The 14414-nt window shown below is 36.7% G+C and overlaps 1 protein-coding gene and 1 pseudogene across 1 annotated transcript; both read right to left on the reverse strand.

Annotated features, from left to right (window-relative positions):
- The window catches only part of LOC137734227 (pentatricopeptide repeat-containing protein At2g44880-like), a 36079-nt pseudogene extending 22526 nt beyond the window's left edge, over positions 1-13553 (reverse strand).
- Positions 6645-8090, reverse strand: LOC137735616 (uncharacterized). The gene is made up of 3 exons (XM_068475062.1): positions 7984-8090; positions 7405-7465; positions 6645-7335 (listed from the first exon to the last, which is right to left on the reverse strand). The coding sequence occupies exons 1-3, from the start codon at positions 8079-8081 to the stop codon at positions 6754-6756; spliced, it is 741 nt and encodes a 246-aa protein (XP_068331163.1). The 5' UTR covers positions 8082-8090; the 3' UTR covers positions 6645-6753.
- Positions 13554-14414: the final 861 nt, after the last annotated feature.

Raw genomic sequence — 14414 nt, forward strand, 5'->3', positions numbered from 1 at the left:
CCGTCAAACTTGTTTGTATATGCTTGGAGATCACATCAAAAAAAAAAAATCACAAAAAACAAACATTCAGATATCAAGTAACGGGAAAAAGCTTTTCGACGGTTACAAACGAAAAATCACGATTTAACGGTTATTTTAACTTCGATTTTGATGATTTTTTACAGGTACATTCCTTGACCCTATATGAATACAATGAATGAATTCGATCTTAAATTTAAAATATTTACACAAGTGGATACCACAAAATCTTATGTTATACTTAATGAAAGTATAAATAAACTCTAAGTGTTAGTCAATCTATCGTTTTGTTGGGATACGAATTCTCCAAAACTAATTTCAACGATCCAAACCGCCAAACTTGTTTGTACATGCTTGGAGATCACATCAACAAAAAATCACAAAAAACAAACATTCAGAGATCAAGTAACGGGACAAAGCTTTTCGACGGTTATAAACGAAAAATCACGATTTAACGGTTATTTTAACTCCGATTTTGATGATTTTTTACACGTACATTCCTTGACCCTATATGAATACAATGAATGAATTCGATCTTCAATTTAAAATATTTACACAAGTGGATACCACAAAATCTTATGTTATACTTAATGAAAGTATAAATAAACTCTAAGTGTTAGTCAATCTATCGTTTTGATGGGATACGAATTCTCCAAAACTAATTTCAACGATCCAAACCGTCAAACTTGTTTGTATATGCTTGGAGATCACATCAGCAAAAAATCACAAAAAACAAACATTCAGAGATCAAGTAACGGGACAAAACTTTTCGACGGTTATAAACGAAAAATCACGATCTAACGGTTATTTTAACTCTGATTTTGATGATTTTTTTACAGGTACACTCCTTGATCCTATATGAATACAATGAATGAATTCGATCTTCAATTTAAAATATTTACACAAGTGGATACCACAAAATCTTATGTTGTACTCAATGAAAGTATAAATAAACTCTAAGTGTTAGTCAATCTATCATTTTGTTGGGATACGAATTCTCCAAAACTAATTTCAACGATCCAAACCGTCAAACTTGTTTGTATATGCTTGGAGATCACATAAAAAAAAAATCACAAAAAACAAACATTCAGAGATCAAGTAACGGGAAAAAGCTTTTCGACGGTTATAAACGAAAAATCACTATTTAACGGTTATTTTAACTCCGATTTTGATGATTTTTTACAGGTACATTCCTTGACCCTATATGAATACAATGAATGAATTCGATCTTCAATTTAAAATATTTACACAAGTGGATACCACAAAATCTTATGTTATACTTAATGAAAGTATAAATAAACTCTAAGGGGGCGTTTGTTTGCCCTCACTAAGTTGGACTGGACTGGACTGGACTAGCTATTAGTCCAATACTGTGTTTGTTCCATGCTGGAACTAACATTAATGAGACTAAAGGGGACTAGCATGGACAAAACCCTTCACTAAGAGGTCTTAGTGAGACCCCCCAATAACCATGGGACTAGCTAAGACTATCTTCTCTTTCTCATCCTTGTCATGCTCAACGACCACTCTCGACAGACTCCTCGTCATCTCCGGTCACCTAGATCAATCATTAACTTTCCGACTCTCTTTCAGATCCATTTCACAACTAACTTTCATACAAAATATACCAAATTGAAGCTGGGAGTGACAAGATTACGATTTTACTTGAATCGAGGCCAAAATGTGGTCGAATGTGGCTGGAAAATGGCCTGGAAGTCTCGGCCTGTTTGGGCTTCTTCAAATCCATGACAGATTCGAGCATTCAAAGCTAAGATCTCGGTCCAGGGATGGTGATGAATTTTTTGGCGGTGCTAACTTCATCCAATTTAACGAGGAAATGGTAGGAAAAAATGAAGAAAAAGATAAGATCATAATAAAATATTAATAATTTATATATTAAATAATATAATATTATAATTTGTTATTATCTAGCTTCTTAGTCCAATACTGCACCAAACGCTTCACTAAGTTAGTCCAGTTTAGTCTAGTCTAAGCCAGTCCAGCTTAATCATTGAAGCTAATCCAGTCCGAGATAGTCCAGCGCAACAAACGCCCCCTAAGTGTTAGTCAATCTATCGTTTTGATGGGATACGAATTCTCCAAAACTAATTTCAACGATCCAAACCGTAAAACTTGTTTGTATATGCTTGGAGATCACATTAGCAAAAAATCACAAAAAACAAACATTCAGAGATCAAGTAACGGGACAAAGCTTTTCGACGGTTATAAACGAAAAATCACGATCTAACGGTTATTTTAACTCTGATTTTGATGATTTTTTACAGGTACACTCCTTGACCCTATATGAATACAATGAATGAATTTGATCTTCAATTTAAAATATTTATAAAAGTGGATACCACAAAATCTTATGTTGTACTCAATGAAAGTATAAATAAACTCTAAGTGTTAGTTAATCTATCGTTTTGTTGGGATACAAATTCTCGAAAACTAATTTTAACGATCCAAACCGTCAAACTTGTTTGTATATGCTTGGAGATCACATCAACAAAAAATCACAAAAAACAAACATTCAAAGATCAAGTAACGGAACAAAGCTTTTCGACGGTTATAAACGAAAAATCACGATTTAACGGTTATTTTAACTCCGATTTTGATGATTTTTTACAGGTACACTCCTTGACCCTATATGAATACAATGAATGAATTCGATCTTCAATTTAAAATATTTACACAAGTGGATACCACAAAATCTTATGTTGTACTCAATGAAAGTATAAATAAACTCTAAGTGTTAGTCAATCTATCGTTTTGTTGGGATACGAATTCTCCAAAACTAATTTCAACGATCCAAACCGTCAAACTTGTTTGTATATGCTTGGAGATCACATCAACAAAAAATCACAAAAAACAAACATTCAGAGATCAAGGAATGGAACAAAGCTTTTCGACGGTTATATACGAAAAATCACGATTTAACGGTTATTTTAATATATTTTTATATGGTATAGTATTATTATTTTATTTCTTTTCATAATTATTTTGGTAAACTTCTCATAATTTGAATGATTTTTAATGTTTGGTTTTTCTATACTTAGTTTATGCGGAAGAGAGTTCTGACGTGGAAAACCTTACTGAAAACATCTTCAACATAACTCTTCAAGGCAATAGATGAAGCCAAAGTTTCAATACAATTTCATGATGATCGATGTAAATTGAAGATTTTGTAGATAGAGGTGTAAACTTTTGAGAAAGACTTACAATCTTGAAAACAAAAACTCTTTCATTTTGCATATCCTTGCACATTTAATATTTGTAATAGATTAGTAGTGTATGTATTATTTTTTTATTAGGCTCTTATTTTCGAATGTAGATATAGTACTTAAACGACAAATGTTTTAATGTTTTGAAGTAATATTTATGTGGCAATGTGTGATATGTGCAAATTTAAAAAAAAATATTTTTTTCTTAACGGGTCATAACGGGTTATAACGGGTCGGGTCACTTTACCCGTTGGGTAAAGTGACCCGACCTGTTAAGGACCCGTTAAGATAACGGGTGTGACACGACACGACCCGTTAAGATAACAGGTGTTACACGAAAACGACATGAACACGACAGACACGACCCGTTTGCCAGGGCTACTGATACCCACCCCTACCACCAAGCCTTTTCTCATTCCCCAAAAATCCAGCCTATTCCCTTTCGCCGTTCCTCACAGCCCCAAAAATCCAGCCCGACACCCCTCCATCTCTGTACCTCCTAGATCGCCATGGCCATGGTGTCGTGGTTCTCTCGCCTCCGCCGTTCCTCACAGCGATTCTTCTTCACCTCCTCCGCCATCCGAACCTCCATGTTCACCAAGCTAGGGAGAACCCAAAATATAACGAACTCCGAGAGCCCAAAAACCCCATTTCTCTGGTTAAGCTCGCTGATTCTGGTCGCACTCGTAGTCTCAGCCAAATCACTTGCCCTCCGCCCCCAATCGGACCCATCACTCTGTGAAGCCCCCAGTGCAAAGGGAGGGAGGGAATTTTGGGGTTTTTGAGGAAGGGAAGGAGCTGGGTTTTTGGGGAAGGAGAAAAGGCTTGGTGGTAGGGGTGGGTATCAGGGAAGGGGAAGGGTGGTGTCAGGTTGAAGGGGTTCTTTTTATTTTTATTTTTATATTTTAATACCTTTATTTAATTAATTAATTAAATATTTTAAATTTGGGTGAGATTTTTTTTTAAAATTTTAATTTCCATGTGGACCCCTCAATGACATGCGACGCCCAGTTGTTGTCCACATGGGTGCCACATCATCAGTTAATGGAAGACTTAATAGCCAGACTAATAGATGTATGAGATTGTCTCAAAATTAACACTTTAGGTATGACTCTGGGACGAAAAAACTTCATGTACTACACGTTGAAAACCACGAAACTTGAGGGTAGTAAACTGAGATTTACCCAAAAAAACCTCTTAAAAGGACATATTTGTAAACCGATAATTAGAATTTTAGGTTAAAAAATATGTAATTTAAATAAACAACAAATGCTGACGTGGTTGTTCGTTTAAGCGTCTTAATCAAATCTTAAAAAGAAACAAATGTTTGATCTAAAAATTATTAAAAAGTTGCAGGGGATTCTAATTTTGCCAAAAGAAAGGGAAGGTACATAATAAATAACAAAAATTTAGCCTTCATTAACGATCATGTACAAAACAAAAGGGTGGAATAAAAAAAAAATCCAACGACAAGTGCACCACCGGTGATGACGACTGACCACCGGCGCATGGCGGCATGTGAGCTTTTTTTTTCAAGCACTTTTAACACCTGACACGAGCAAACAAGGAAACTTAGAGCCTTTTCCTTAGTGATTATGAGTTTTGAGTAGTATAATGATCAATATAGTGGTTTCTAATATAGGAGACTAATCTCAAGGATTTCAAAGGTCAAGCAGGGCAAGGTAGTTACGAATTATATCAATGAGTTGGCTTTTGTTTCCAACCTATATATGATATATGATTTCCGAAAGTGTTTATATGAAATATTGTGTTATCATGCCATGCATTCATTTGTGTTAGTACTTATTCTGTAGTCGGAATGAGCTTCACGTGTATGTTCAAACTCATGCACTTACACTCAGAATGGATCCATTTAGTGCAAGCCTGTACTAGTTTGCATTAGACGGGTGTAATGCGCTTAGTGTGAGCTTGAAGTGATTGTAGTACTTAAGCGTAAATTTATACACATAGCTTGTTCATGGTAGAATATATCTCTGCATGTACTCGTACTAAATTGGAATGTTTTTAGTTGAATAATGATGTAAATTGAGCTTCTTTATGGGAAGTTACTTATCACATTGACATTGATATGCTATTGTGCCTTAGAAAAGAAGACAAAGGATAAGCACAAAAGTAAACATCACAAAGGCGATCATCTCTCGATAAGCTTTTTGATCTCCAATCCTGAATAAATATTTGGTGTTTCAAGTGCTCTCATCAGTGAACTGTACATACATAATATGGAGGAGACCTTTAAAGGAATGGATTTTCAATTTTTTTTTTAAATGGGGATTTGTTGTGGAGCTCACACCACATCGAACTTCCAACGATCCGAACCGTCTATTTTTCAAGTTGCACCTCTTAGATCATTCTTACAAATTATTAGCCAAATCTAATAATTAAGATATCTAATTGAGTTCAAATAAATTGACGAACACTTATTTCTATAAGAAACAATGAAATTTCTTTGTGATAATTAAATAAGCAAATAGTTTCGGATTGAATCGAATTTTTGTAAGGATGATCTATAAATAGAAACTTACAAAATATACAGTTCAGATTGTTAAAGTTCAGTAAATTCCACAACTAATCCCTATTTTTTGAAAAAAAAAAAAAAAAAAGTGAGATCTCTTCCTTTAAAGTACCTGATAACATGCATTCTATATGTACCTATAAATCCTTAGTGAAACATATTGATTCGAATGCACTCAATCTTTGTGGCTTCCGATGATGCAGGGGGCAATCTTCATGAACTTGTACTTTCAAGTTTGAACAAATAATTTTAAATTCACTTGGAACTTAAGTTTGTAACTTATTTTTTGCTTTTTGATTTGTAACTTAACTTATTTTATTTTGATTGCATGTCTTCTTTCTTTTTTTTTTTTTTTTTTTTAAATTTAAGTGGTTTGCTAGTATATTACTAATGATACATTGATAAAATGATGAACATGATTTGCTACTAGTTTGTTAGTATAAAATTATAACTTGTGTAAAGAACTGTGGCGATAAATAGAATTTGCATGTATTGGGCTAATTAAATTGGTATGGATTGGGCTCAAAATTAGTTACTCATCCATCGGCTCCAAATTTCAGCCCAAAATCCATATAAAATAAAAAAGCCCAACAAATTGGGGTTGAAGGCTCAATTCCGATCCCGGACCAAAAGATCGAAATAACTTTGGTATTTTACCGAGTTTTGGTCAAGAAAAGGCTGCAATTTGCAAATTTCTGTAGGTCATTCCTACAATATGCATCTACTCATTTGAGTCGCGCACCAACGCTCATACTACAAAAATTTCTGGCAGATTATTCATTCTCAACAACTTCAACACGAATACGTTAGAACCAAAAGCACTCAAATCGTTACAACTTATTTGTTAAGATACTCTATATATGTTCATACTTCAATAATTCTTAGACTGTAAATGGTAAAAGTAAATGAAATGGCGTAAGTAGTTAAACCACGCATATATATTATCCAAAGTTAGAAAGAAATTGCAGGGTGAAACATTCATGATTCAAAGCTACAAGGTCGTGCGCAGTAGATGCAGTCTTCATTTAGGCATTTCGTCAAACACCACCTTCTGTTCGGATTGGAGGGGCGTATTTCTTGCTCCCCATGGGAATTTCCAGTGACCGAAGGTCTTCTGTGCAGGTTAGAGGGGCGTATTTCTCGCTGCTCATGGGAATTTCCGATGACCAAAGGTGCGGGCGCACCTCCTTGCGGTGCGGGCTCACCTCCTTGCGGTGCCCTGGCTTCGCCAATGTTTTCGGTCTTCATCTGGATATCAGGTTCGGAGTGTGTCAAAGATGCTCTTTTTGCAGTGAAAATTCTTCTGGAAATCTTAACAGAAATGAGAGCCAACACTGTCGCTGATGGCACGAAAAAGACGTCAGGAATGGCCTTGATCATTTTCAGCTGGGGCACTCTCTCCCCTTCTCTTTTAGCAGCCATGGCTACTGGCGGCGTTACAACTCCTGTTATCACGGTAGCGTTATCGACCTTGCTTAGCCTTACATTATCCTTCATGAATTGGATGAAGATGCCCCTCCTGTCTTGCACTTTAGCATTTTTCCAACTTACGAACATATCCTGCTAATAGTTAGTGTGTTAGTGAAGAGAAGCTTGGCAAGTGAAGACGCACTGTTAATTTGAACTGACCTCGATTTCCTTGCGCAACGGCACTTCGTAGTGTTTACCGGGCAGAGAAGAATTAAAAGTGCTGGGTAAGATTGTATCAAGAGCAAAGTATTAGATGCTTTGTGTGATGGTACATTCGATGCAGAAACACATACAAGAAACTCGTAATTGTAAAAAGAACAGGCATATTTATAACTTGATATTCTTTGTCCAAAATTTAGGAAATCTAATGAAATTTGGGTCATAATATTTATGCAAGAATATGATTAAGGCTAATTAAAAAGAAAAAGACACTTAGTAGAGATTTAGGAAATCTAATGGCAAAGTATTAGATGCTATGTTTATAACAATATGCTTTAGCCTAAAACAGAGAAGTTTTCATTTTTCTCAAGTACGATCATGTAAAAACTGGAAACCATTATGAGTGACTAAAATGGTTGCTGGTTTAGTTCTGAAAAAAGGCTAATTTGGTTGCTAATGCTGACAACAGTTAACAGGGCTTTTGAAGTAATAGTGTTTAGGTGATTTGAGTTCAGTCTTGTATATTATTATTCAAAATCACGTATTTTACTTCTCGCTGTACTTGTATAATAAGCTTACTTGAAGATATCGAGAATGGCGAACTGGAATTCCTCAAAATTTTGGATATCTTTCTTGATGAACTGATCGTACAGCGTTGCCATTAAAATGTTTAGCATCTGGCCGGATGGCAGCCCTATAAACAGCTCAAGATCGTTAGAAGAATTGTATAAAATTATTCAACATAGTATCATCAACAAAAGAAAGAAAAAACTACTGCAAAAAGAATTTGAGAAATGAAAACAAACACGAAACTAAAAACTCCGAATGCAGACTATAACATGAAAAAGAAAAAGAACCAACCTCCTCCCAATCCCATGAAACTCATAGACAATCCCATTCTTTAGAATCCCGGTACCAGCAGGTCCAAAACAATGTGTGTGTGTGTGTGTGTACATATGTATTGAGAGAGAGAGAGAGAGAAGACAGAGCGGTTTGAGGGCTTAGTGAATGTCCAGTTTAGTAGGTGCAAGCAAGGCATCTGATCTTAGGCTTTCCAATTTTCATCCTTATTCGAAATCTGCTTTTTAGCTTGGAAGTTTGGACAATTGCTACCTTAGGACAGGCAACTGAAGTTGTTCCCTATCTTATAGTTGCCTAAATATTCCTTCTTTCTTGCTCAATAAACGAGCTGTTTGGTGAATGAGTTTACAAAAAAGTTATGGAAGTCGCGGCTAAAATGGAGGTGTCTTTGCTCGCCATTGTATGCTTTCCTGTATAACTTGATAAGCAACCAATCTCCTTATTTGCTTGATTCTTCCTCATCAACCTCTTAATTTCCTCCGCATCACTCCACCTTCTCCTTCTGGCATACAAATTTCTAAGCATTACATAGTTTCCATCATTCCCTGGCTCCAGCTTGGCCACCTTCTTCAAAACTTCGTTCGCTCTTGTGACATCCCCATAATGGCCGCATGCAAAAAGAAAAGAACTCAAAATTATTCCATTAGCATCATAAAGCATGGCTTTGATCAATTTCTCAACTTCTTCCAAGCATCCCGCCCTTCCCAACAGATCTACCATGCAACCATAATGCTCAATCTGTGGGATGAGCCCGAAGCCCTCCATTGCTTTAAACCACCTTTTCCCTTCCTCTACCAGACCACAGTAAACGTAATATTATTTGGCTTAAAAATCTGTTTCTGCATATCCAAAAATATCTCCAGTGCCTCCTCGCCATGGCCATTGACTGCACACCCATTTATCAGAGCATTCCAGGAAGCTGTTTCTTTTTCAGGCATCTCATCAAAAAGTCTCTTGGCCTTTCTAATTTCACCACATTTTGCGTACATATCAACAACCGCAGTGCCAACATTAGTTATCCTATCAAGCTTCTTCCTCCATACGACCTTGTCAACCCAACAACACTAAATCCAAGGCTCCCAAATGTGCAATAGCTGGAAGAATGCTCACAACAGTTGCACCATCCAATTCGAGCGATGTAGTTGACTGCATTTCCTGAAATAACTTCAAGGCTTCATGGGTTGGTTGTTTTGACTATAACCTCCAATCATCGCATTCCAAGAAAAAAGATTCTTCTTAGGCATGGCATTAAAGAGTGATCTAGCAGAATGTATGTCACCGTGATGGGAGTAACCAGAAATCATACTGGTCCAAGACACCGCATTCCTATCCGCCATCTCATTAAACAAACTGCGAGCCGAGCCCATATCTCCCAGTTTGACATAACGATCAATCATCGCGTTAAATGCAGCTGAGTCCTTGTCAGGCATTTGATCAAAAAGCCTTCTTGCATTACCCACGTCTCCAGACCTTGCATACCCACAAATAAGAGCTGTCCACGACACTCGACTCGTGTGCGTCATTTCATCAAACACCTTCCTTGCACAAATCATCCTCCCAAACTTTGCATACAGAGACCTTAAAATTTTGAGAAATTAAAAAGATGTTTATGATTAATGATGTATTGTTCATTTGAGATGTTTATGTATCTTGGTTTAGATGTAAACTAATTTCATTCGAATTAATGAAAGTTTACAAGTCCACAATTTTGTGTTTTCATGCATTGTTCAAGAGGACAGCATACTATCTTTAGCACTCCGTCATCATATTTTCATTCATATACTGATTGATGATGTATTAATCATTTCCGAGATTACGTATTCTGGCTTAATATTTGTTAACTGATTCTTCATTCAAATTAATGAAGTTTTAACTGCCTCCTGTACCCCAGCTTCGAGCATCGACTCAACTGAGTGGAGGTCTATGGTAACCATGTTACATATCTTCCAATGATGTTTTTGATGGAAAGGGGTTCCCTTATCATACAAGACATGGCAAATTATGTATGTGAGACGAATAATGTGAGAAATTTATTTTTGATAGGGTCAAGTTCGTTGTAGAAGTTGAATTGAATGGAGAATACTAACAAAAAAAATGGAAAAATACTAAACTTGAAAAATAGTTGGTCCGATGCTCTCAGTTAAATTCAATACATAAGTGGGCGATTCTGCAACCAAATCTTCCTTCTTTGTAACTCCATTAACATAGAGCCATCCATTACTAACCAACAAAGAGTTAGAGGAAACGTGTCGTAAAATTTACATATGATAAAGAAGAGGTGTGTGAACTGTAAATAGTATATACTTGCGTTTCAAGTATCCAGTTTGCTACCGAAAAATCAACAAAGTAAGGGACTTGAGCAAACGTTAAACCGTTGTTCACTTGGCTTAGTTATACGTCTATACCACACGAAGTTGTGAACCTGTGTTGGATCCCGGAATGTCTCAATATCATGCATAGCAGGACTTCAAATGTAATAAGAGCCCTGGAATTTATTTGAGGTAACCACAATGATAATCGAAAGTAGAAGTATACAAACGTAAGTATTAATAGGACAATTCTTGGATCAAAAGGGGAAGAATACATATTGTGATTACTCTAATTGCATGTTTATTAATCCGCAATCGAAATGGAAGGGAAAAAATAGAGTTGCAAATTTGGACATGTTAAATTCCTTTTTTTGGGACTTGAGAGGGTAATTTGGGTCATTGGCCCATAGAATTTATTCAACCGGTTCGGCTTTTGGTGCAAACCAAATTCTTCCAAGTTGCCCACACTGCCAACAGCGAATTCTTCCCCGTTTTATTTGGGATTTAATTTGGAAAAATTAGGGTTTGGCCGCGCAAGATTTAAAGTGGAAAGTCGATGGCAGCAGCAATGCCAATTAATTGCAACGGTATACTTTTATTTCTCAAATTCAAAATTCAATTTCTATTTTTCTTTAATTTTTTTTTTTTACATTTTTTTTATAAATAAAAATAGAAATAAAAACCGAAAAGGAGATCCTTGATTCAAACAAACCAATCCTTGTGAGGAGTCATATGATGAGTACAACCCGTATCCAACACCCATTTAGTAGCACAATCAAATGATGAGGAAGTGGTTAAAGCAAAATCAGGAAAATCTGTTTCAACTTCAGCAACATTAGCTTCAGAACTTTCTTTACCTTTGGTCTTCAATTTAGGACAATCTTTCTTCCAATGGCCCTTATTACGACAAAAGGCACATTCATCCATTTCCAAAGGTTTTCTACCTTTAGAGTTTCCTCTAGTTCGAGACTGTGATTTTTTCCTACTAGAAGATGATCTTCTCTCCGATGATCTACCTCTAACAAATAAAGCTTATGAGGTACTATCATGATTTTTATCTCTATGCCTCATTTCATAATTCATCAAGGCATTTGACACATCTTCAAATTTCACAGTTTCTTTACCATGCATAATAGTGGTAACAAAATGCTCATAAGAGTCCGGCAAGGAATTCAACAATATTAAGGCCTTATCTTCATCCTTAATATCCTCATCTAAATTTAACAAGTCGGCAATCAACTTATTAAAAGCATCAAGGTGTCTAATCATTTTTGTACCTTCTTTGTATTGGAAGCGGTAGAGCTTTTTCTTCAAGTGTAGCCGGTTCTCGGCACTCTTCGTCATATACTTGTCTTCCAATTTTTGTCACAACACACTTGCCAATGTCTCCCGCATCACAAAATACTTCTGAGTTTTTGCAAGGCACAACCGAATTGAAGAGCAAGCCCACAAATTTAATTTCTCCCATTCCGCCTTCGACATAGCTTCCGGCTTCTCTCCCAAAGCGGCAAGTAGATCTTGTTGAGCCAACACATCTTTGACCTCACATTGCCACATCCCAAAGTTGTTTGTGCCATCAAACTTTTCAACTTCGAACTTTGCATTTTGCACCATAGTTCTTGCAAATCCGGAGCTGCTTCCAAAAGGATTCTCATCTTGCCCGTCTGACATTTTTGGCAATTAGACAGTACCCAAGAGCAACCAGTGCTCTGATACCAATTGTTGTGCTAGGATAGCACCAAACCACGCGGAACCAAATCAAGCTAACCCACAGAAAATTTTATCAAATGAAAATGCAAGAACAAAATATAAAAGACACAAAGATTTTAACGAGGTTCCTCCACAGTCAGTGTAACTGGAGTACGTCCTCGGAGCAGTAGGAGCTCACCCAATAATCCACTATCAACCAAATGGGAGTTTACAAAGTGTTGGCAATCTCACAACCCAAAAGCCCAATACACCCAATAGCTCACACACACCAAAGAAACAAATAGAGAAAGAAATATAAAGAATAATTTCTTCTCTATACATATAGCTCAAAGCTATTACAACAACAATTACTTTGGTTGATGATTGAAGCAACAACTTCTCCTTTGCTCTCTGCAACTTTCCCTTCCTCTCTGCAACTCTCCCTTGCTCTCTGCAAGAAGAACTTTTCTTTTCTCTCTTGTTTCTTGCCACAACCGAACTCAGCCCTCTTTCTTCTCTCCCTCTCTCTCTTTAAACCGAATCATGAGCACTCATCACATCTTTTCCAAAAGCAACAAACACCTTTCCCTTTTTTCTTCCCCAAAACAAGGAAATGTGTTCCAACTTTCTTTCTTTTGTTTTGTTTAATCACCTAAAGTTTTCTTGGACATTTGTCCACTTGGCCACTTGGCCAATTATTCAACACCCACCACCATGGTGGCAGCAGAGACCTTGAAATTATTGGAAAGTTAAGATGATGCTCAGGAATAATGATGTATAATTCGTTTGAGATGTTTATGTATTTTGGCTTAGATGTAAACTGCTTATTCATTCAAATTAATGTAAGTCTACTTTTCCACAATTTTGTGTTTTCATGCTTTGTTCAACAAGACAACATATTTTTATATTTTGTGTGTTTGTTACAATGTTTTAAAGAACTCGCCTCGAGGCGCGCCTAGGGCGCCCTTGAGGCTGGGCGGAGAGGCAAACGCCTCAGTTTTGCTGGAGTAGGCGAAATGCTTCGCCGGAGACGCCGAGGCGGCGGAGGCGCGCCTCAAGGCGTCTGGACGTTTTTTTTTTTTTTTTTTTTTTTTTTAAAAAAACTATCCAAACCCAAAACGACGTCATTTAGGTAAGGATTTTCAGTCTTCATCACCCACCATACCTTCGAATTCGACCCATTTTTCTGCCTCTGCCTTTTGCCTTCTGCAACTTGCTTCTTCTACTCCATTTTTTGCCTTCTGCGACTCTGCCTCTGCCTTGCCTTCTGCGACGCCGCCACGCCGCCATCACCCCGCCGCAATCACCTCAGCGCCATCAGCCCAGCCCCAGCGCCGTCCGCAAGATCCCAAAGGTTAGGGTTTCTGAAATTACGGATTTATTTTCTGGGGAAGGGGTTAATATTTCTCTGGGGTTAATGGGGATTTAGTTTTCTAGCGAGGATCTTAAAGAAAAGTCCTCTGTAACAGTTTATAGTTCTCTGGGGCCGGTGTTTTCTGGGGAAGGCCGAAGCAAAAAACAGGGGAGGGACAGAGAGAGAGACAGAGAGAGAGAGGAAGAAGCAGAATAGAAAACAGGGACAGAGGAGCCCACGGTTTTATCTCTGTGGCTGCCAAACTGTTTTAAATTTATAGTCTTATACTCTTATAGAGCCCACGGTTTCATGTGCACTGCCAGTCTGCCATAAATTGTGTTCATGTGCAATTGTGCACTGCCATAAATTGTGTTCATGTGCACTAAAGGGTTAATTATTAATAAATTAATTAAAGGATTAATTTATAAATTAATTAATAAATTGTTAGAAATTTATTAATTGTTAGAAATTGTTAGAAATGAATTAAGGGTTAATTGTTAGAAATTGTTAGAAATTGGCACTAAGGGATTAATTTATAAATTAATTAATAAATTGTTGGTTCATTAATTGTATGCATGCATCTATTGTTTATTGTTTAGGGTATTGAAGAATATGGCTTCTTCTTCTAAGAAAGATTTTGCTTGGCAATGGACAAAAGATTTGGATCCTGTCACTAAGCACTTCTATTGTGTTTTTTGTAACCACAAATGCACGGGTTCAATTTCTAGATTCAAACATCACTTGGGTGGTGTAAGTTCGGGAGGAATGATAAGTTGTAAAAAAGTCCCACCCAATGT

Source organism: Pyrus communis, chromosome 5 (genome assembly GCF_963583255.1).
Source record: "Pyrus communis chromosome 5, drPyrComm1.1, whole genome shotgun sequence".
In the NCBI taxonomy this organism is placed as follows: Eukaryota; Viridiplantae; Streptophyta; class Magnoliopsida; order Rosales; family Rosaceae; genus Pyrus; species Pyrus communis.

Bases quoted from the DNA above. Each gene is read 5' to 3' on its own strand.
- LOC137735616 (XM_068475062.1), bottom strand. From the start codon at position 8,081: ATGCTAAACATTTTAATGGCAACGCTGTACGATCAGTTCATCAAGAAA. The intron at 7,466-7,983 runs GTAAGCTTATTA...AATCTTACCCAG, and splicing joins GCCATTCTCGATATCTTCAA to CACTTTTAATTCTTCTCTGC. The intron at 7,336-7,404 runs GTCAGTTCAAAT...AACTATTAGCAG, and splicing joins CGTTGCGCAAGGAAATCGAG to GATATGTTCGTAAGTTGGAA.